This window comes from Impatiens glandulifera, chromosome 2, assembly GCF_907164915.1.
Source record: "Impatiens glandulifera chromosome 2, dImpGla2.1, whole genome shotgun sequence".
Taxonomy (NCBI): Eukaryota; Viridiplantae; Streptophyta; class Magnoliopsida; order Ericales; family Balsaminaceae; genus Impatiens; species Impatiens glandulifera.
This window is the reverse complement of record NC_061863.1, coordinates 23,153,828-23,176,409: the sequence shown is the minus strand read 5'-3', so window position 1 is coordinate 23,176,409 and position 22,582 is coordinate 23,153,828. Positions and strand designations below refer to the sequence as shown.

Here is a 22,582-nt window from a genome sequence, read left to right as displayed (position 1 = left end):
CATAAATCAAATAATTCAATATTTTAATTAACATTATATTCAATTATAAATTATTCCTATATAAATAAAATTACATTTAATACATAAGTGGAAAATTAAATTAAATATATTATTATTTATATATAAAGAAAAATATATTAAATATAATTAAGATTTAAATTATATTAAATTAAAAAAGTAAAATGAAGCGTCAAAACCTTTTTGTCATGTCAATTCACCTGTCTTGTATGAAATAGTCTCAGTCTGTGTGAAACCCGTATACAGCAAGTCATTTCAACTGCTACCATCCAATCAAATGTCAATCCTTCAGATTGTATTATATATGTTAGATTTGCTGATTGAAGATTTCTTCGCTTCTTCCGCATTTAAACGCGAAGAGTTGCTCACCTTTTCGAATGTCTTTTTTTTCATAATGTTGAATCATATAAAATATTTCCTAAGCGAAGATTTATTCGCACAATCCGGCGTTCAACGCGAATATTACTTCGCCTATTCGAGTATCTTTTATTCTCATAATGCTGAATTATATGTTAAATTTCATGAGCGAAAAATGCTTCGTCTCATATGAAGTTCATGAAAAACGACTTATTCATGTTTGTAAAAACCGAAACGGGCTCATGAAAATACATTCACACTGAGCACGTATTTAGAAAAAAGAATATCTCAAGCCCGACTCCGGCCGTTATACACCCAGGTTACTCTACTATTTGACCTAGTGTTGTCGTCTCTGTTCGTTCGACTCCGAATCTATTTCTCTTCCGGTTAGTATCTTCTACGTCTGCGAAAATGGTAAGAAGTGTTGACGATTGCATGCGTGGGTCTTTTTCGTTTGCCTATTTGAATTCGTTTGAATCTAAATGTGACTCTATCATTTCAGAATCAGGATTCCGTTAAGCAAATAGTTCCACATACTAAATCGACGACAGAAGTTAACACACTGAGGTAATTACGCTAATGTTAGAAAATATACATATTTGCTTATTTTTGGATTATGTAGTTCATCGAATTTTTGGAATAAACGTGTGCCACATGTTAATGTAGGGTTAAACAAAGGAAAAGAAAACCCGAGGCATCAGGCACGCCCACGACACCATTGGATATTCTGGCCACAGTTGCTAATGAAGCACTTAATGAGAACCAGGTAAAGAAGAAAATAAGAAAGAGTCGTGACCCTGATGTTGATTTTAAGAGCAGAACCTCTCCATCGGGCCTTCATTACCTAGCTAACAGGTTATCCTAAGAACAGAAAGATGTTGTGAGGGACATAGGATTTGGTTCCCTTCTTTCACTAGGCATATCAAAATGCCCACTTGAATTATCACGGTGCATTGTGAGTCTCTTCAATCCCAAAAGTAGGAGCATCGTCCTACATAGTGGAGAGGAGATGCAGATTAATGAAGAGGATGTTTAATGTGTATTGAACATCCTTAGAGGGGAATTAGAAGTGGCAGAGTGTTTAGGAATTCGCACGGACGACAAGGAGTACAAGGACCATCTCACGGCGTGGAGAAGGAGATGGAGATTCGAGAACAGTGGAGGTCCTTCAACCTACAAAATGCCGGAAAAAATTCTACAGAATACAGCCGGAGACAGTAACTTTAAGATGGACTTTGTGGTGTTTGTGGTATCTAGTTTTTTGTGGATATCCCAAAATCCACAGTGCAGGTATACCCAAACAACCTAGCAGTAATTCTGTAATTTCATTTAGACTTCACTATCATGTTAAATGATTTGAGGCACTCCTTTTCTATATACAGATTCAAAGTACTGAAATCCCTACAGGATATATCTAAAATCAAAGACTACAACTGGTGCAAGTTTACAATATTATATTAAAACTTTGAATTTAGAGTAATCGAATTGGAGCGAAGAATTCTTCGCTTCATGTTATTTTAAAGCTGGCGTTCATGTAAAACTCTTACCCCACCCATGAGAAGTCGGGTTACTTCACATGTAATTACACTTACTCTAACATGTAAATACCAAATTTTACAAAAATATTAATTTATTGAAAGAAACATGAAGCGAATAAATATTCGCTTCAAATACTTGTTTTTATTGTAGCGAATAATTATTCGCTTAAATTTTAGGTTTTTATTTTTAAATTTTTAATGAAAATTATAATTAAGAGGAGTCGACTGAGAGCGAATAATTATTCTCTTCATTTACATGTTTTTATTTTTAGAAGGAAATTAGTGTTGTCATTCATTTGGTATTACATAAAACATCGCATGCATACATTGTACTTTGTTCATGGTTTCAAATCAAATATACATACATACAAATATATATCAGATTTCTCATTAAACTGGAATTCGATAGTTGAGATGACAAAAGAACATTGAACGGAGTATTGGCGTCTATGCTGAAACTTTCGTCCCATTGTTGAGGAGTTGAGAACTGAGGAGTTGTCGTTGGCATTGCATTTGATGGATGGAACGATATATCAATTTAAAAGTATGTTAATAAATGAATAGTAATAACCCAATTATTAGTAAAGAAGTTAAGTCAACAAATTCATATCGGATTTTGTGATTCGCTTGTTATTCTTGTTGATTTTCTTTTTCTTGAGTTCTTCTCTAGTCCACCTTTCCTTCTCTTACCAGACTTTGTTGGTTTCTTAGTTTTGATTCCTTTTGCTTGAACATGGGCACCCTCGGCAGAACATGATACACCAGTTGGTGGAGTTTGCATATTTATACTCTCTTGTAATTTTTTATCCACAAACTTACACTAGCTAAGCATAATTTCTTTGACATGCCTATACGTGTCATCTCATTCGGCTGCCTTTGTAAATAAATGCATGGACAAGCCACACAAATCTATGTATCTTATGTTATGAAGCTCACTCGAATCAACATTACTATTGTCCACAATTGGATCAGTTCCAAATAATCCATCTTTTGTTGTTCTTGTCCACCTCTTCAATATCAACGCAGGAGGAATCTTCAACACGTCAATCGTAGTGAAAATCTTTAGGATGTGAGCACACAAAATCTCGCCAAATTCAAATTTACAGCAGCTACACTCGATATTCTTATCATCATTCTTATGAACTGTAACTGTATGAGAGCATCTCCTAGTGTGGGGGGTTACCTTATATTTTCTGTGTGTGTCGACATCCTCTAAAATTTCTACACCACAATAATGCGACATAAATCATTGTTGTTCAAAGCACTTAAATACCTCTGGAGTGTAAACTTTGCAGGCATCTTTTAAGATCAAAACTGGATAGTTCAGACTTGGTTGACTGGTAATTGATTTGAAATCAGCTTTCAACACATCATATCTTCTTTCATCGATTAGTCTTTCAAAGTGTTTGAAAAATTCTAAAAACTTGTGTTTGTAGGTGCAGTACCTTTTCAACACATTGTTCATACTCTCACTTCTCTGTGTTGTCGTCATATCAGCACAAAACATTTGTCGTCCATAGACTAATGCCCACTTTCGCTTAATGCAAAACATACGTTTCAACTAGTCGTTGTTTTCAAGCCCGTAGTTTGTCACCATTTGATTCCAAGCTTCAACAAACTCTATCTCTTCTTAAAAATCATATATACATGAAGAAAAATCCTTCGAAAATTCTCTTAAATTATGGAACACGGAGCTTAGATGTATGGCTGCATTTTGAAATATGTGCCAAATACACAGACGATGATTTGTTTCGGGCCATGTAGACGCCAAGGCCTTAGCCATAGCCGCGTCTTGATCTGTAAGAATGGTTTTTGGTTTTTTCCCACGCATAGCTTTGGTGAAAGTATCAAACAACCATTCAAAAGTCATTGCAGTTTCATCGTATAATAGAGCTGCACCAAAAATAATAGATTGTTTGTGATGATTCACACCTACAAAAAGTGCAACTGGACGACCTTCCTTATTCTTCTTGTAGGTCGTGTCAAAACTGACGTCTCCGAAATATAAATAATCAAATCGCATGTTGGAATCACACCAAAAAATATTTGTTATCAAATCGTCCGCATCAAGTTGAAAAGTATTATAAAAACTTGGATCATTTGATTGTTTTTTCTGCAAATACTCTAATACACCCCCTATATCCCAAAATTACAGTCTCTGGTTCTTTTCGTTCGCAAGTAATTTTTGTAATCCTCAGGAAGAAAACCAAGATTCTCCCTTCCACCGATTTGTTTAGACATTAGAGCATGGGATGCCTTAGGAGGAATTCCCACGTTAGTGGCAATCTCGATATGTAAGCCTGCAACTGCAGAAATATTCCTATGGCATCTATACAGGTGAGTTTTCTTTGGACTTATAAAAGGATGACAATGCTCACTAATAAAATTTACCACTTGGAACTTTCCATTCTCTTCCCTCTTTATCCTCAATTTCGCTTCACAACCGAACCTCGTTAAAGAACGGCTACGTCTCACATAGACATCACGTTTGTCTTTTACTCGTTCACCCTGTGCACTACAACAAAAAACTCTATCCAGTATTTTACCATCGTTGTCAACATGTTTTGAACTGCGCCTTATACCAAATCCTATTAGTTAGACATTTAATACTAAGTGTACAAGCAAAAGGTGTCAGAAATATTAGTCATTTCTTGCATATTGAGAGACACGTGTCTTCAATTATTTTGAGGAATGACTGAGTTTATTTTTCGGCGGGAAAGAGGACTCAAACAGACATCATTAAAAGACAGCTGTCCGAAAAGCCAGAAGATGAAGAGTCTAATTACACCAGTAGTTAGACGTTTTATTCTCCTTTTCACATTATCAACTTTTTTTTTTAAAAATCAGTCTATTAGACGTGTACGTCTAATTATGCTATAACAGCACGTGAGACACGCGTGTCTGATAGACGTGAGCATCCTCTTAATCAAGACGTAAAAACGTCTAACGTCTATTAGACGTGTCCGTCTATTAGACGCATCCGTCTAACCAAGCAGGTTAAAATAACCAAGACAATGTTTTCATATAAGGGTGAAACTGCTAAGGTAGATGTTCGTCTAAGTAGTTGTGTTTCTCAAACTCTAAATCCTTAGGACAAGTAAAGACATCCGTCTTTCATATCTATTTAGTTACATTTTGAACGATATGTTCCCCCTTATTTTATGCACACAAATATGTCAAACAAGATCAACAAGACCTAGCATGTTTCTAAAATGAAAAAACTTAGCTTCCGGTAGAGGTTTCGTGAAGATGTCCGCAGTTTGTTGATCTGTAGGAACATGTTCAAGACGGATTTGCTTCTGATTGATGTGTTCTTGGATGAAATGGTGCCTGATTTCAATATGCTTTGTCCGAGAATGCAGAACAGGATTATATGAGATTGCGATAGCACTTGTGTTGTCGCAGAAAATTGGAGATTCATCAGCCTCAATCCCAAAGTCTCTGAGCTGTTGTTGAATCCACAAAACTTGAGAACAACAACTACCAGCTGCAAGATACTCTGCTTCTGCAGTAGATGTTGCGACTGAGGTCGGCTTCTTGCTGAACCATGTGATTAGACGATCTCCAAGGAATTGGCAAGTTCCACTAGTGCTTTTTCTATCAATTTTGCATCCTACATAATCTGCATCTAATAAACTAATTAAATTGAAACTGGAATCCTTCGGATACCATAGTCCCACATTTTGAGTTCCCTTCAAGTATTTAAGAATACGTTTAGCAGCAGTAAAATGAGAAGGTTTAGGATCATCCTGAAATCTATCACAAACACCAACAGCAAGTTGAATGTCTGGCCTGCTAGCAGTTACATATAGCAAGGAACCGATGAGTCCTCTATGTGTTGTAACATCTACACTTTGGCCACCTTCATCTTTGTCCAATTTAACTGAAGAACTCATTGGAGTAGCTGCTGTAGAACAGTTCTCCAAACCAAACTTCTTTAACAATTCTTTGGTATATTTGGCCCGGTTGATGAGAGTTCCGTTTTCCAACTGACGGATCTGAAGCCCAAGGAAGAATGTAAGTTCTCCCATCATGCTCATTTCAAACCTATCCTGCATCAGCTTGGCAAATTTCTCACACAGTTTGGGATTAGTTGACCCAAAGATAATGTCATCAACATATATCTGAACAAGTAATATGTGAGAATCTTTAGCAAATCTAAACAGGGTTTTATCCACTATTCCAACAACAAAATCATGATCAAACAAGAAATTGGTTAGAGTGTCATACCAAGCTCTAGGAGCTTGTTTTAGACCATACAATGCTTTGTTAAGCCTATAAACATGATTAGGCAAGACATGATCTACGAAACCAGGGGGTTGCTCAACATATACTTCCTCACTTAATTTTCCATTTAAAAATGTACTTTTTACATCCATTTGAAAAACTTTAAAGTTCTTATATGATGCATATGCTAGGAAGATTTTGATTGCCTCTAGTCTTGCAACCGGTGCAAAAGACTCATCAAAATCAATACCTTCCTCTTGTCTGTATCCTTGAGCAACTAAACGAGCTTTGTTTCTAATGACTAATCCATCTTCACTAAGCTTGTTTATAAAGACACATCTTGTTCCTATGACTGACTTGTCAGTTGGTCTAGGAGTAAGATACCACACTTTATTTCTATCAAATTGGTTTAACTCCTCTTGCATAGCATTGATCTAATCTGGATCAACTATAATTTCACCAATCTTCTTTGGTTCAATTTGAGAAATAAATGCAGAATTTGCCATTTCATCCATCAGTTGACGTCTTGTCCTTTGAGGAGAAAAGGATTTCCGATTATCAGTTCTGGTGGATGATTTCTGTTCCATCTGAAGTTGGAACCAAGGGGATTGGTCAACTGAACCGGTGACACCGCGACATCCAAACTCTCAACTTCTTGTTGAACAGGAGTTTGCACATCTGGTTGAGCTTCAACCGGATCAGCCACGGGATCAGATAGAGCCATCCGTTTGTCCAAGGTTTCTTCTTCTTCACATACAAACTCAAGACTAGCCGCTTGCAGTCTGTCAGCAAGATCAATGGGTTCATTGGATTTGCTCTCAACAGGCTCATCAAAAACTACATGAAAGGATTCTTCAATAGTCTGTGTTCTTTTGTTGTATACTCTGTAAGCCTTTCTTACTGATGAGTATCCCAACATGAATCCCTCATCTGCTTTAGCATCAAAAGCAGTCAAATAAACCTTTCCATTGTTATGGATAAAACATTGACACCCAAATATCTTAAAGTAAGAAACTCTGGGAATTCTCCCATTATATAGTTCATAGGGAGTTTTATCAAAACATTTGTTGATTATTGATCGGTTTTGAGTATAGCAAGCAGTACTAATGGCTTCTGCCCAGAACCTCTGAGGAACATCTAATTCAGCAAGCATGGATCTCGCTACTTCCTTCATAGTTCTCACTCTTCTCTCAGCAATGCCGTTTTGTTGTGGAGTTCTGGAACTAGACAACTCGTGCCTAATTCCAGTCTCCTTAAGATAAGATGATAGGTATCTGTTAGTGAATTCAGTTCCCTGATCACTTCTAATACATGTGATATTTAGAGATTTCTGATTCTGAATTCCTCTAAATATCCTAATCAAATTTTCAGAAGTTTTATCTTTTGATTGTAAGAATGCAACCCAACCCATGTAAAACGTAAAAAGTCATCAATAACAATTAAGGCATATCTCATTCCTCCTACACTTTTTACAGGAATTGGACCAAAAAGATCCATATGTAAAAGTTCTAGAATACGGCTGGATTATGATTTCCCTTTGCTTTTGAACAATGATCTACCCTGTTTTCCTAACTGGCAAGTAGTCCATATCTTGTCCTTTGAAAACTGAAGGTTGGGTAAACCAATAACTAAATTGTTTGAACAAATGTTGTTGATGGTTTTAAAATTCAGATGGTTTAAACGTTTATGCCATAACCATTTCTGGTCATTCTTGGCAATCATGCACATAGGATCAGATGTCTCTTTTTGCCAATTCATTTTATATGAGTTTCCTACACTACTTCCAGTTAATAAAATGTTTTCATCTTGGTCTTTAACTAAACATGCATGAGTTTGAAAGTCTACTAACAAACCATTATCACATAGTTGACTAATATTGATTAAGTTATAACACAAGTTGTCAACCAGGAGCACGTCATTAATAGTTAAGTTACCATGAATAATCTTACCATTTCCCATGGTCTTACCCTTCTTGTTGTCACCGAATGTGATCTTAGGTCCAGAGCAGTCTGATATATCAGTGAGAAGCCGTCTGTTTCCAGTCATATACCTAGAACATCCGCTATCAAGATACCATACAGATTCCTCTCGTCCTTCATTTATTTGTACCTACATAAATAGATATTTAAAATCTTTTGGTACCCACCTTTAATTGGGTCCTCGATCAATCAGTCCCTTAGGAATCCATATTTGAGTTATTCTAATGGATTTCCCATTTTGAGTTGTAATTAATGCGTATGTTTTTGACTTAACAGACGACTTTCTGCTAGCCACTGATCCTTTAGCTTTTAAAGAAAATTTTCTTTTAAAACTTCTTGACTTAGAGTGAGGTTTTAAATTACCCAACTTATTAGCCTTTTCTAGCTTATTCTTAAGTCAACTAACAGTCGGTGGAACGTAAACTATTTCATTTTTGAAAGCAACTTCTTCATGAATAGGATCAGTTTCAATGTCAGTCATACTTCCTTTGACAAAACTTATTGGCTTAAGTTTGTCATTTGGTTTTGACTTTTTGCAGGACAGATTAGGGTCATTGCTATCAAATCCCAAACCGGATCTAGATCTAGCAGGTTTCAACATGCTGATCTGATATTTGACAGCATCTCCTGATCTTGTCCATGTAGTGACAATATTGTTCAGTCTCTTGTTTTTGGATGAAAGAGTTTGAATCTGTTCTTTGAGCATCTCATTCTCAGATGAGATCTCTGTTATGTTTTCATCAAAAATATTTGATTCTGGTTCTTGCTTTGAAGAGAAAACAGTTGATTCATATTTAACTTTCATTTCATAAAAATAGTCAGCTAACTTCTTGTACTCAATAGCCATTTCATGAGTGCATTATTTAACTCCTCGTTTGTAAATTCTGGTGCAGAGATGTCATTTACCTTAGATTGGTCATCTGCCATCATACATGTTACAGCTTCATTCTCTTTTTCAACAGGAGACTCCTCCGAATCGCTGTCAGCCCATCTGGACTTGTTCTGACTGCAAATAAATGCTTCCTGGTTGTTCTTTGCTTGAGGGCTCACTTTGTGGATCTGGCTGAGCTTATCCCATATTTCTTTTGCAGTGGAACAGGACTTAATCTCACAGAACATATTCGTGTTGAGTGACTGGAACAGAATATTTTTAGCAACATTATCTAGGTTGTTGGTCACCTTATCTTCAGTGGTCCATTCACTTCTTGGCTTTGAAATCTTTATGGGCCCATCGGTGATAACACTCCACATATCATAGTCAATAGCGGCCAAGTGAGCTTGCATTCTTATCATCCACAGATCGTAGTTGTCCTTTGACAGAAGAGGAGTTTCATTGATGAAAGACATGCTTTGGGTTCTTGATGCTTGAGAATAGAAACCTGGCTCTGATACCAATTGATAAAATCGGCTTTATCGTTAGAGACGGGGGTCTTGCTAAGGATGAAGGCTTATAAAAAACGGTTTGATAGAAATCCTATTAGGGATTAATATCTCTTTCTATTCTTCGCAAACTTGTGTAAACACTTGAAACAGATTCAAGGCGGAATTGTTTACTTGGGTTTGAAGCACAAGATGAAATATGAAAAGATGACAGAAATGAAGAACACAACAGTTTGTTTATGGATGTTCGGAGAAACTCTCTTATGTCACCCCTTCTTCCAACCACCGGAAGGATTCACTAATATGATGAGAATCAAATACAGTTTACACACGCTTAGTTCACTATTGAACATAACACTTTCTGTTCAATTACAAGATGAAGAATATCACTCAGCTAAAGGTGTTTTGATTTTAGCTCTCTCTCTCTCGATTCACACATAGTACAATCAGAAAGAAGCTTCATAGAGTAAGTTCAGTAAGCAAGATGATTGAGTAGTTTCTCTCTCTGCAAAATCAGAATGCTTGTTCGTTTGTATTCGCTTGTTCGTTCGACAGATTGTCCGTTGTCCTTAGGATTTGTTAAATACTGAGCAGGAGCTAACGGTCGAATCTTCAAGAATTATACGTGAAACTCTTCCATTGGAAAGCCTCCATTGTACACAGCAGGTTCTGAGCACAAGGATCGTGGCCGTACCGAACTGGTAGTGCGCCAAATATTCCATCAGGGATGTACCTGCAAAACGGGTAATGTGAGGAAAATTCTCTTACGTGGCATTCCTTGATTGGATGCATATAGCTGTTGTACTAATCTTCACAGGAAAGTGGAGTAGAAGTATGGTACAGCTATAGCACGTGGGTAGGAGATATGCTAGATTTAAGCATACTGCTTAAATAGAGCATTAGACGTATTTCAGTTAGACGGATTTGTGAAAATCAGTCTAATGAAATGAGTCAACTCCTTCTAATGGAAAAACGTCTATTAGACTGCCTAGTCTAATAGAATTAGACTCACGTCTAATTACAATAACCATTAGACTAGCACGTCAAACTCCACTGAGTTAGACTGCCACGTCTAATTCCGGTTCTACCTCAGACTAATCTGAAAGAGTTAGACTCACGTCTAACTTTCACTATTTAGACTACCCGTCTAATTATTCAATAACCATTAGATCGACACGTCTAACTCCACTGAGTTAGACTGACGCGTCTAATTCCGGTTCTACCTCAGACTAATCTGAAGGAGTTAGACTCACGTCTAACTTTCACTAATTAGACTACCCGTCTAATTATTCAATAACCATTAGACCGACACGTCTAACTCCACTGAGTTAGACTGACGCGTCTAATTCCGGTTCTACCTCAGACTAATCTGAAGGAGTTAGACTCACGTCTAACTTTCAATAATTATACTACTCGTCTAATTCTTTACGTCTATTAGACTTACACGTCTAACTCCGATGAGTTAGACTGTACGTCTAATTCCATTAGACTTGCGTCTAATTCCGTGTATTCATTAGACTATCCGTCTAATTCTTTACATCTATTAGACTTACACGTCTAACTCTTATGAGTTAGACTATACGTCTAATTCCATTAGACTTGCGTCTAATTCCGTGTATTCATTAGACTATCCGTCTAATTCGTTACATCTATTAGACTTACACGTCTAACTTCGATGAGTTGACTGTACGTCTAATTCCATTAGACTTGCGTCTAATTCTATGCGAATAAAAATCAAGATCGGTATAATGACCCTCATTAGATCCAAGTCTAGTAATATGTTGTCTCATTACACCTGTATCAAAACTCATAAATTATTTCATCATTAAAATATCAGTGGGTAAATTATTTCAACACTTAGTCAAAATAATTTGACCCAACAGTTTAAATATTTAAAAAAAAGGTTAAGACTAATTAGTATAGGCCTTCGGCTGGGCATTGTGAGACATAATTTGTTTAAAAAAATTTTTCCATATGTAACCAAACACCGAGCTCGAAAAAAAACATGTAATCGACATTTATAAGTCAAATTTTTTTTCTTGTTTGATAAAAATTAGGTGGCGAATCTCAAATCGAGAGGTTTAATTGAACTAAAATCAATTTGTTTTTTAAATAGGCCTATGATAACTTTCATTAAAATCTCAATCTCTCCCAGATTCAATATACGATATTAAGTTATAGAGTCATCTACAAAGTCTTTTTTTTCACTTAAATTTTTTATCGTACTAAAATTAATTCCCACAAAATTTTAAAAAATTGAGTAAAATATAAAATGTGAACCTTCAAAGCTTAGGTTTACAAACTTAGCAACACATTTATTTTCGTGCACACTCATCAAGCTTTATGAGTAAGTTTTCTTTAATAATATTTGTTAGAGTGCAAGAGTAAGGTATTGATGACTCAAGAATTCTTCTGAAGATCAAGAATGTAATTTGTTATACATTAATCATATATTTTATTTACTAACAATTTTTATGCAAGATTTGGCTATGAGGAGATAAAATATTTGTGTACATCTTGATTGTTTAGAAATTAATTTGAGAATTCTTGCATCCAATGGTTGTTTTAGAATACTTTATTTATATTATTCGTGACTCTTCTTGACTCTCAAATATAGTCGAAAGTAAAAAAAGTTATCACGTACTATGTTGGGATGGTTAATTAAACATGAAAAACTTTCAAATAGATTAAGCTTGAAGAGATTTTTGAACAAAGATGGTTGAAAATTTGTCTTTAGAGAACTAATTAAGATGAAGATAGCGGTTGACATATATGAAAAGAGTTTGTGCATTATACTTGACAAGATATGAGACAATCTCAACCAATTTACAATTTTGTATGGAGTTGGCGAGTCTTTTAAAAAAAATAACATATTGATTCGATAGTGAGAAGAAATAAAAAATCGAATCGCAATTCGATCACAAAAAATAATAAAGTTTGATTGTAAGATTATATGAAGTCTAGCCATAGTTTAATCACTAAAATTGAAGCATGTCAGGAGGATTCCATCAGTGAAAGAGGCACAATTTCGATCATGATCTATATAAGATCTAATCTACAACAAAACTAGTTTATGTTAAGTATGTAAAGTACAAAACCTAATATAATTGTTGTTTTATCTTATTAGAGTCACGTATTAATAAAGACATAGACATTAACATCTCAATATAAAACGAAAAATCATCAGCATTATAATACACAAGTTGATTCATCTATATAGCATGATTTGAAATATAACCTACTCTCATAGGGGACCAGATTCCTTTGAGAGATCAATAAGAGAATTTTAATTTAAAATTTAAGATAAATTATTATAATTGATAATGACATATAAATTAAAGCAACTCGCATGGGGACTGATATCTACACGATCAATGTTCTAACTAATATATATGTTCTTCAATACTAAAGTTTTAAACAGAAAAATGCCTTCAATAATCTAGCTCATTTTCTCGGCCTCTCCCGCCTTACATCTTTTCAGGACTTTAATCCATGCTGAATCCCACATTTGATGGGTTTGCAAGGAATCATGGGAAAACCTTATAGTTTTCCGCATGGGAGCACCAATCAAATCGTCAAATTGTTAGAATTATCCATATCGAATCCTAATTTAAATTTTGAGAAATTAAATTTGAATGTAGCGGAAACGTACTTTAATTAATTTTCTATTGCTTATAATAGAAAAGATCTTTAATCTTTTTTTCTTTAAATTGAATGGACCTTCCATTTGATGAGTACGTCAATGATTTTTTTTCTCACTATTGATTGGGACGCAAAAGATAATTGTTCGTACCTCCAATGGGGACCATTATCGTTATATATAACCAACATTGTGTAAATAATTCAAATTTAGCCCCTTTGTATGCATGAAAATTTGACATACTCCCATTTATTATAATGTTATTAATATTAAAATAATATTTTGATTTTTTTTAATTCAAAATAATCACAAGAAGATGTTCAAATCAAATTAGGACTAATTATTGTGATAATTAAACCTTAATTATAAAATTAAATAAAAATCTAAAAATAATTTGGAGTTCAAATATTGTATTTATTTATCCAAATTAAACCAAAAAGGGGCTGAAATAGTTTAATTGTGATTTTAAACATAAATTATATATAATTTAAGGCTTATAATAATTAAATAAATACCCTAAAATACCCAAAAATACCTAAAAATTAAATAAATGAACATAATTTTAATTATGTTGTCTAAAATATTTTTGTTTATTAATTTGGTGAAGAAAAATGCAAGAAAGGATTAAAAATTCGATTTCAAAACCCTTTTATTAAAATTGTTATAAAAATTATGTTTAAATGTTACAACAGAACACGTGGCCATCAGATGAGCGCTTAGGCATCATCCAACGTCTAAGACGTTTCCACGCATTCGGATGGAACGAAGGAAGCGCGTGCTTGGGTCCACAACATAATAACTAACGGGGACACTAACCTCGTTAGCCTAGACTCCCAAATGCTAGACGAAACGTCAGGAGATGGACGAAACGCAATAGAGCGTTCATTTAAAATAAAACGACGTCATTTTGTTCGTCTTTCCTGATTTATAGGGTGAACGCCGAAGACTCGCAATCGATGTCGGCGATCCTTCCATAAACCTTATCTCCGCCATATTCCATCCTTATCCCTCCAGATTTCAACCACGATCACGTCTCTCCCTCGCCATAATTTCCCTAGGCTAAGAATTCAAATCCTACTCCAGACCTAGGCTGCTAAGGACAAAAACAAAAATGGGGATGAAGAACTTCGGAAGAGAAATTGAAGTTGAATTCGTCTATGAAACCGACATAGCTCGGATATAAATTGTCTTTAGGAGTTATTCTTCTAATCCATCAAGAAAAATTCGAACATTAAAGTCTAATTGAAGATCTGTAAAGAACTTTGGCGACTGGTTTTTTGAAGAAACTACTCCGTCGATCTAGGTTTTGATCCAGGACTTGGGAAAACTTCCTACACATCATTGGAATGTTCTCCAATCGCTTGTACGCTTTCAGACCTACTCTAATTCAAGTTAGTATTCAAAATTGGATTTTTTTCAAGTTTGATCGGGTTGATCATATTTAGGGCTCAATTTTGTATTTTCTTTAGTTTAAATCAATCCCTAGATATTTTCTAATCATTTTGTTGAAAGAGATTTTATCAATTTAACCTAAATAAAAAAAACACAAATTTGATTAAAAAATATGGAAATTTTGAATTTTGTATTCTTGAGATTTAAATAGTTGAATTTTGTATTCAAATAGTTGCTTAATATTTTGTAAACATGTTAGGATGATTTCAAAATCATATTACATCCATCCTGATCATGTTTGATCCAATTGGAATTAAAAAAATGAGTTTGAATTTCAGTTTTAAAAATTATTACAGAGCTTGATTGATGTTATTGTTTTGGTTGTGTTCGACTATTAACATCATTTGAATGTAGTTGTAACAAGAATTAGGCCACTAGATGACCTAAATCAAAAGTTCTCAATTCTTTTCCTAAAAATTGGGTTGAGAAATTGATCGACTTAGAGCTCGATTGATTGAGTTTAGGATTATGGATATGATCCCTACATCCATATGAGTTGTTTGCAACATACAAATCATGTTTTCATGATCTGTATCAAAATATATAAATCTGCAACCTTCATATCAAATGAAGAACAATTGGTCCTCTTGGACCGAGTCGTGTAGGACCGAGGATTGAGAAGTATGACCTAGAATCCATTGTCCTGACCGCGACCAAGGATCGAAAAAATTGACCTAGGACCGAGACCAATGACCGATGTTCTTGAGTTAGGAACGAGCCCAAGGACTGGTGTTCTTGAGCAAGGATTGGGGAATCCGACTGATGTTCTAACCTCGGACCGAGACCGAGAAAGCTAGATCTGGGACCAAGACTCCTAGACCTACGACCGAGCAACTTGAGTTCAGGACCGAACCTCCCGAACCCCAGGGTCGAACCACACGGTCCCTTGACTAAATCTCGTAAACCCCAATCTACACCACTCTTGGTCTAGACCGAACCTAGATCGCTAAAAACGGATCCAAACCCTAGGACTCCAGTCCTAAGGCCTGTTTCATACAACTTTTTAAAATCGCGGGGATATAGCAAGTAAGCAGCAAGATTCTCCCTAATTTGTTTTTGTAATTTTGGAACCCAATCCATTTTTAAATAATCCCAAAAGGTCATAAAATGAATTTAAAATATTTTTAGGATATTTTCCAAACAAATGTTTTGTCTAAGGCCCTGTTTGTAATTTATTTTTAAATTCTAATATATTTTTTGTGTATTATACTTAGTCTTATATCAATGCAAACACGTGTACGCACTTCTAAATAATTTTGTACAATTATTTACGAAATCTAAATCTACCATTGTTTAGGACCCTCAGACTACTAATTAAAGAAAATAAATGTTATAAATAAATCTTTTGATAGTCAGACTTTTAAAAAAAATAAAACCGTCTTCGATGGGCACGGAGGACATTGTGTGAAATCTTTTTTCCCGAGCGTAACAAAAAACAAACCCTTATAGAAACTCTGGTATAAAGTACGTTTATACACATACATTTTACTGAATTTTCTTAAATCATTTGGCGATTTTGTTTTTAAAAAAATAATATTTTCTTAAATTAATTATGATTAATTTGACCGTATTTTAAATCAAATTTACTTTTGATTATAGCAAATACCTAGATTATTATAATATGAATAAAAATAATTATTTTTATATACTTAATTTAAAAATGAAACCACATATTGTCAAAATATTTTAAAATAATGTTTTATTTTAAAAAGATGACTGATACGCAAAACAATGTTGAAATGCATCGAACCTCGAGTCACGCTAGATCCCCGTATTGTCACGTGTCATCTGAAACGTGCTAAACTACGAACATATGGACATCTCAGTGATTACAATACCTAACATTAAATATTATTCCTTAATTCTCTCTTTAAATTTATAATATACATTATATTAATCCGAGAACTATCCTTAAATTTAGGAATCTTTAATAATAATTATAGAATTCCTCCTTTTAACTTTTAAAGACACTTAACTAGAAAATCTAAATATTCATAAATCTAAAACTTAACAAAAGAGAATCTAAATATCCATAAATTTAAGATAATAATCATTTGATATTATCAAAAATTAATATATCTATATTCTGAAAAAACATGCTTTTAAAATTATCTAATTTCATCAATACATATTGCTTAATGATAGAAAATTCAAATACATAAATTTAGGGATCTTGATGATGGTTTAAAAAGAGAGAATTCAAATATCTCTTAATCTATCAATCTCTATCGTCAATCTTCATGATAAAATTTAATTAATTCAAAATATATAAATCTTAATGAAATATATATATAAATATATATATATATATTCAAATTATTAAAATTAATATATATTCTTAATATTGTAGTTAGAAATTATCAAAACCAATATATATATCTTATGCCGATTATATATATATATTCTTACAACATTAAATTATGATGACACTGGTACCAATTGTTAGAATTATTCGAATTGAATTCTAATTTAAATTTTTTAAAATTAAATTTGAGTGTGATGGAAGTTTATTTTATTTCATCTTCTGAATCTTGTATTTCTTTTAATAGAAAAGGTCTTTAATCTTCTATTTTCGTAGAAGGAATGGATCTTCTAATTGATGAGTACGTCAATGATTTTCTCTTTCTGTTAATAGGGACGCAAATGAGAATTATCCACACCTTAAATGGGGAACATTACCGTTACATATAACCAACATTATATCAATAATTATGGTTTAAATAATTCTAATTTAACACATTCATAAAATTAGAAATATCACTTAAGGTATCATCACTTTATTTATGTTCATAACAAATATACCATATAAGTCATAAACTTAATTTCACATTTGATCTTATTATTTTAACTTATATATATTAAAGATGACATTTGCAAAATTATTTATTATACTAGTTACTCCATAAATTCCACTAGAGAAAGAAAAACAATTTTGATCCCGATCTATATAAGATCTAATCTACAACCAAACTAGTTTATATTGAACATGTAAAGTATAAAACATAATATAATTGTTGTTTTATCTTATCAGAGTCACATTTTAATAAAGACATGGACATTAACATCTCAATATAAAAAAAAAAAAATCATCAGCATTATAATACCCAATTATTTGATTCATCTATATAAGCATGATTTGAAATATAACCTACTCTCATAGGGGACCAAATTCCTTTAGAGAGATCAACAAGAGAATTCTTAATTTAAAATTTAAGATAAATTATTATAATTGATAATGACATATAAATGAAAGCAACTTACATGGGGACTGATATGCACAAGATCAATGCTCTAACTAATATATAATTTCTTCAATACTAAAGTTTTAAACAGAAAAATGCCTTCACTAATCTTGCTCCTCTTCTCCGCCTCTCTCGCCTTGCATCTTCTCTGGACTTTCTACAAGTTCCTTCACAAGTTCTTTTGGATTCCATGGCGAATCCAACGTGTGATGCGTTCGCAAGGAATCTTGGGACAACCTTATAGTTTCCCGCATGGGAACACCAAGCAAATCATCGAAATGAGAAGTCGATCCATGGAAAGACCAATTGAGATTTCCCATGATATCTTCCCAAGAGTTCAGCCTCATGTCTACCAATGGACAAAGATTTATGGTAACTAAAAAAGAAAAATCTAAATCTCTCATTCCCAAAAAGAATTAGACAGATTGATCAAAATAATTGTGTTTTTATCTTTTTCTATTTTGATGGATCAAAGGGATGAACTTTCTGAACTGGCATGGTCCACAAGCCCAACTGTTTGTTTCAGAGCCAGAGCTTATCAAGGAAATACTGAACAACAGAGAGGGCGCATACCCAAAAATGAAATCAGAAGGCTTTGCAAAGAAGCTCATGGGGCAATCCATGATAACCAATGAAGGCGAAAAGTGGGCGAAGATAAGGAAACTAGCCAACCACACTTTTCATGCAGAAAGCTTAAAGGTAAACTTAATCTTAATCCAAATATGTAAAAACAGAGTCACAAATCTTTATTTGCAGGGTATGGTCCCGGAAATGATTCTAAGCGTTGATGCCATGTTAGAAAACTGGAAGAAATTTGATGGGAAGGATGTCGATGTTTATAAGGAATTTGGGCTTTTGACAACCGAAGTCATCTCGAGGACAGCTTTTGGGAGCTGTTTCATGGAGGGGAAACATATTTTTGAGATGGTAGCCAAGCTTACCTCTATTACTGTCAAAAATGTTTATAATGTCAGATTTCCCTTAATAAGGTAACTTATAACTGTTTTATTTTTTAATTATTATTCACAAACATTATTTAATTTTTAATCTGTTGAAATATTACATTTTTTTTTGTATACAATAGTAAAATAGTAAAGACAGCTGATGAGTTAGAAGCAGGAAAACTTGAGAGGAACATTAAAAGTTCTGTTTTAGAGCTTGTAAAGAAAAGAGAGGCAGACATGGTTGGAAAATCTTCCTTTGGCGATGACTATCTCGGCCAACTTATAAACGTTTATCATGATCCGAGTAATGGAATCATGATAGACCAAATGATCGATGAAATCAGGACGATATATGGAGCCGGGCATTTGACAACCACAAACTTGCTTGCTTGGACTATATTTCTTCTATCAATAAATATTGATTGGCAAGAAAAAGCAAGGAATGAGGTTATTGAGTTGTTCGGCCATGAAAAACCTAGTTCGGATGGTATCGCGCGACTAAGAAACGTAAGCCCGTTAATTATAAAAATTACCAATTCAATTTGATACAAATTTTATTTTATTATTTTTAGATGAATATGATCATCAATGAAGTTTTGAGACTATACCCTCCTGTAATGACCGTGACAAGGGGAGTCCAAAGGGATGTGAAGTTAGGGAATGTCACACTACCACCAAATATGAACATCTTTATACCTATTTTGGCATTGCATCATAGCCCTGAAATATGGGGTAAAGATGTTCATCTTTTCAAGCCGGAGAGATTCGGCCAAGGGGTGGCAAAAGCCACAAACAACATGCCTGCGGCGTTTCTCCCTTTTGGAATGGGTCCTCGTACATGTGTAGGGCTCAACTTTACAACAAACGAGACGAAAATAACACTCTCAATGATCTTGCAACGCTACAAGTTTGTTATTTCACCGAAATATGTTCATGACCCGGCTGAAATCTTCCTTGTCACCCCGAAAAATGGAGTTCAAGTAATCTTGCATCCAATAAAGTAGTTTTATTTGTTGGGTTGAAATGAATAAAAACTTTTTATTTATTTATTTTGAGTGTATGTTAAGCTTTGATCCTGATATTTATTTGTATGTCAATGAATATCATATATGATTGTTGTGTAATATATATATTGACAACATGGGAATAGTTTTATCTCCATATAAAACAAAAGGTGCAATTATTCTTATATATTTATAATAATTAATATTAAAAATAATAATAATAATAATAATAATAATAATAATAATAATAATAATAATAATAATAAACAAGGTAACTCGATTACTCCAAAGAGTGGCAACGTATAGCTAAAATAATAAACAAGATAACCTCAGCCACTATTCAATATTAAAATATTTTAGAGTAAGAATAATTACACCAAAAGTTACACTTAAAAAAACAACATAAAAAGTTACATTTACATTAGCAATGTCAATTAGTTATATTTTCTGAATTATTGCTGTAATATATCTTTACGGTCTTCAGTCTTAGTTGGAATTCATTTTTAATAACATATATGTTATAGAATGTTTATGCGTGAATCTTTATCTTAAGATGTTTTTAATGAAAAATCAAGTTCATACTTTTTGATATTTTAGACACAATACATAATTATTATTTCAACTAATTTAATAGATTTTAATAACATTTCTTTATAAATGTATTAATTAAATATAATTCAACTATTTGTTCAGAAGGACGAGTGAAATGTTTAACCACACAAAGGAATGGTTTCACTGCAATCACTCATTTGCTTATTTGCCGGTATACAAGATATAACCATAGGAATATGTTGCGATTGAGAGATATAATTCTTTCAATGTTGATTATCTGATGTAATCTTATCAAATTAAATGGGTGAGTCTTTCAGGTGAATGATGCTTAATATTTGATTATCTAAATATATTTCATGTGGTAAATAATATGTACCAAGAGGAGAAAGAAATCTATTAACAACAATCAATTAGCACCTAAATGTTAAATAATATAAATTGAAAAAATATAATTTTAATTATAATAAAGTATAAAATATTGAACGATTTTTGCAACTAAATAATTTACGACAAAAATTTAAACTCTGTTAACAAAGTGTTACTGATACAGTCTTTAAAATTTGATAATTGTTTATTTCTAAAGTAGCAGTAATTAGTATGAAAATATATATATATAAATATTATTGTAAATATTTTAAAAAAATTTTAAAATATAATTTGTAGAAAATACCTATTCAAAAAACCTATAAGTGTAATAGAGCTGAAATTGAAAAAATAAATGTTATTAGATTTAATTTTTTATAAAATAATTAAAAAATTATATAATATTAAGTTTTTTTACTAAAATGATAAACAAATAAGTTTCTAATAAATATATTTAACTTAACATTACAACTTATTTATCAAAATATTGGAATAAACTAAAGTTGTAAGACAAATTTTTTGAAACTTTATATTTAAAACGATAAAACATATTTTGTATTAAAGAAATTTAACGAAAATTTTAATTTTGAAATAAATTAAATTGAGTGGTTGTTGAAGGGAACAACGGGTAATATATTATGTCATACTACGGAGTTTTAACGAATATAATTTATGTACAATACTTTTCTCATAGACGAGTTGTCCTCTTCAAGTGTAAGTGATTTGATACACATTCTAGGAAACGAGGAGTGAAAATGGATAAATATGGCTTCGTAAATATAAATGTAAAATGAATTTTGAAAACTCAATGTCAGTAACTGTATATATTGGCGAGTTAATCAAAACAAATATTCTACACCCCTGATATGACATCACGACCCGATTGAAAGATTGTGAAAAAAATAAATCCAAAGTTACAAATATCTAGCTAAGATTTAATTGGATTAATGTTTTTGCTTTAATGTTTTTACTTTAATTCTTCTCCAATTTATTAATGGTATCTGTTTGTAGGATCGCTGGTGGTCGCGGGAGTCTTGAATGAATTTATGAAAAACTCCAAACAACTAAAGACGTCATTCCAGAACCTACTTGCACTTGCACATTCTAATACCTTATAATCCGAAGAGACTCTTCGAGGGGACATATTGTATGTTGTGCACCCGTTAGCTAGTGCTGACCCAACAGGTAGTACAAATGAGGATGAAGACGAAGTTGAAGATTTTATTGAGAGTACGTTTGTGGGGAATGAGCATCAGGATGATTAGGAGCACCAGTGCACTCAAGACAATAATGCATCAGTAGGTAACATTTTTACACATATTTATTGCTTATATTAATTTACACCTAATATTGATTTTGCTATTTTTACAGGTTCTTTCTCCAGGCAAAGACGTGGGAAGAACAAGAATATCGTCGTATCGTAGAGGCCCTAAGGATCGAAGAATGCTCTGAGTTTCAGAGATGTATATGGGAGGCCAATCAGTGATTCTAGACGTTGGTGGACTAAACATTTGTTTATTTGAAATACAGAAAAATAATGGTATCAATGTTTAGAACATAAATAAACTAAAATTTCCCCACCATACGGGCAGTAAGTCTTTTTCACAAGTGGATGAAGATTTGATATGTACATTATTTCAAATAACTTAATATGAAGAATATTACTAATTTGATAAATAATTTATTTCAACAGGGGAGTGAAATAGGACGGACACCCACTCTCGTTGAATTTTTTAAGATGACTCCTACCCCGAAAGGTACTAAAGAAAACCCCAACCCGATCTCGGACGTACGAACACAAGAGAAGATCGTTATTGAAATGACTTTAATTGAAAATTTAATAAAACTATATAAATCAAAATTAATTTAAAATGTGTAGGCGGAGA

At 33.1% G+C, this 22,582-nt stretch overlaps 1 protein-coding gene across 1 annotated transcript; it reads left to right on the top strand.

Moving 5' to 3' along the window:
• Nucleotides 1-18,302: 18,302 nt before the first annotated feature.
• On the top strand, nt 18,303-19,792 carry LOC124928042 (cytochrome P450 CYP749A22-like). The gene is made up of 3 exons (XM_047468571.1): nt 18,303-18,532; nt 18,590-18,822; nt 18,918-19,792. The coding sequence occupies exons 1-3, from the start codon at nt 18,311-18,313 to the stop codon at nt 19,321-19,323; spliced, it is 861 nt and encodes a 286-aa protein (XP_047324527.1). The 5' UTR covers nt 18,303-18,310; the 3' UTR covers nt 19,324-19,792.
• Nucleotides 19,793-22,582: the final 2,790 nt, after the last annotated feature.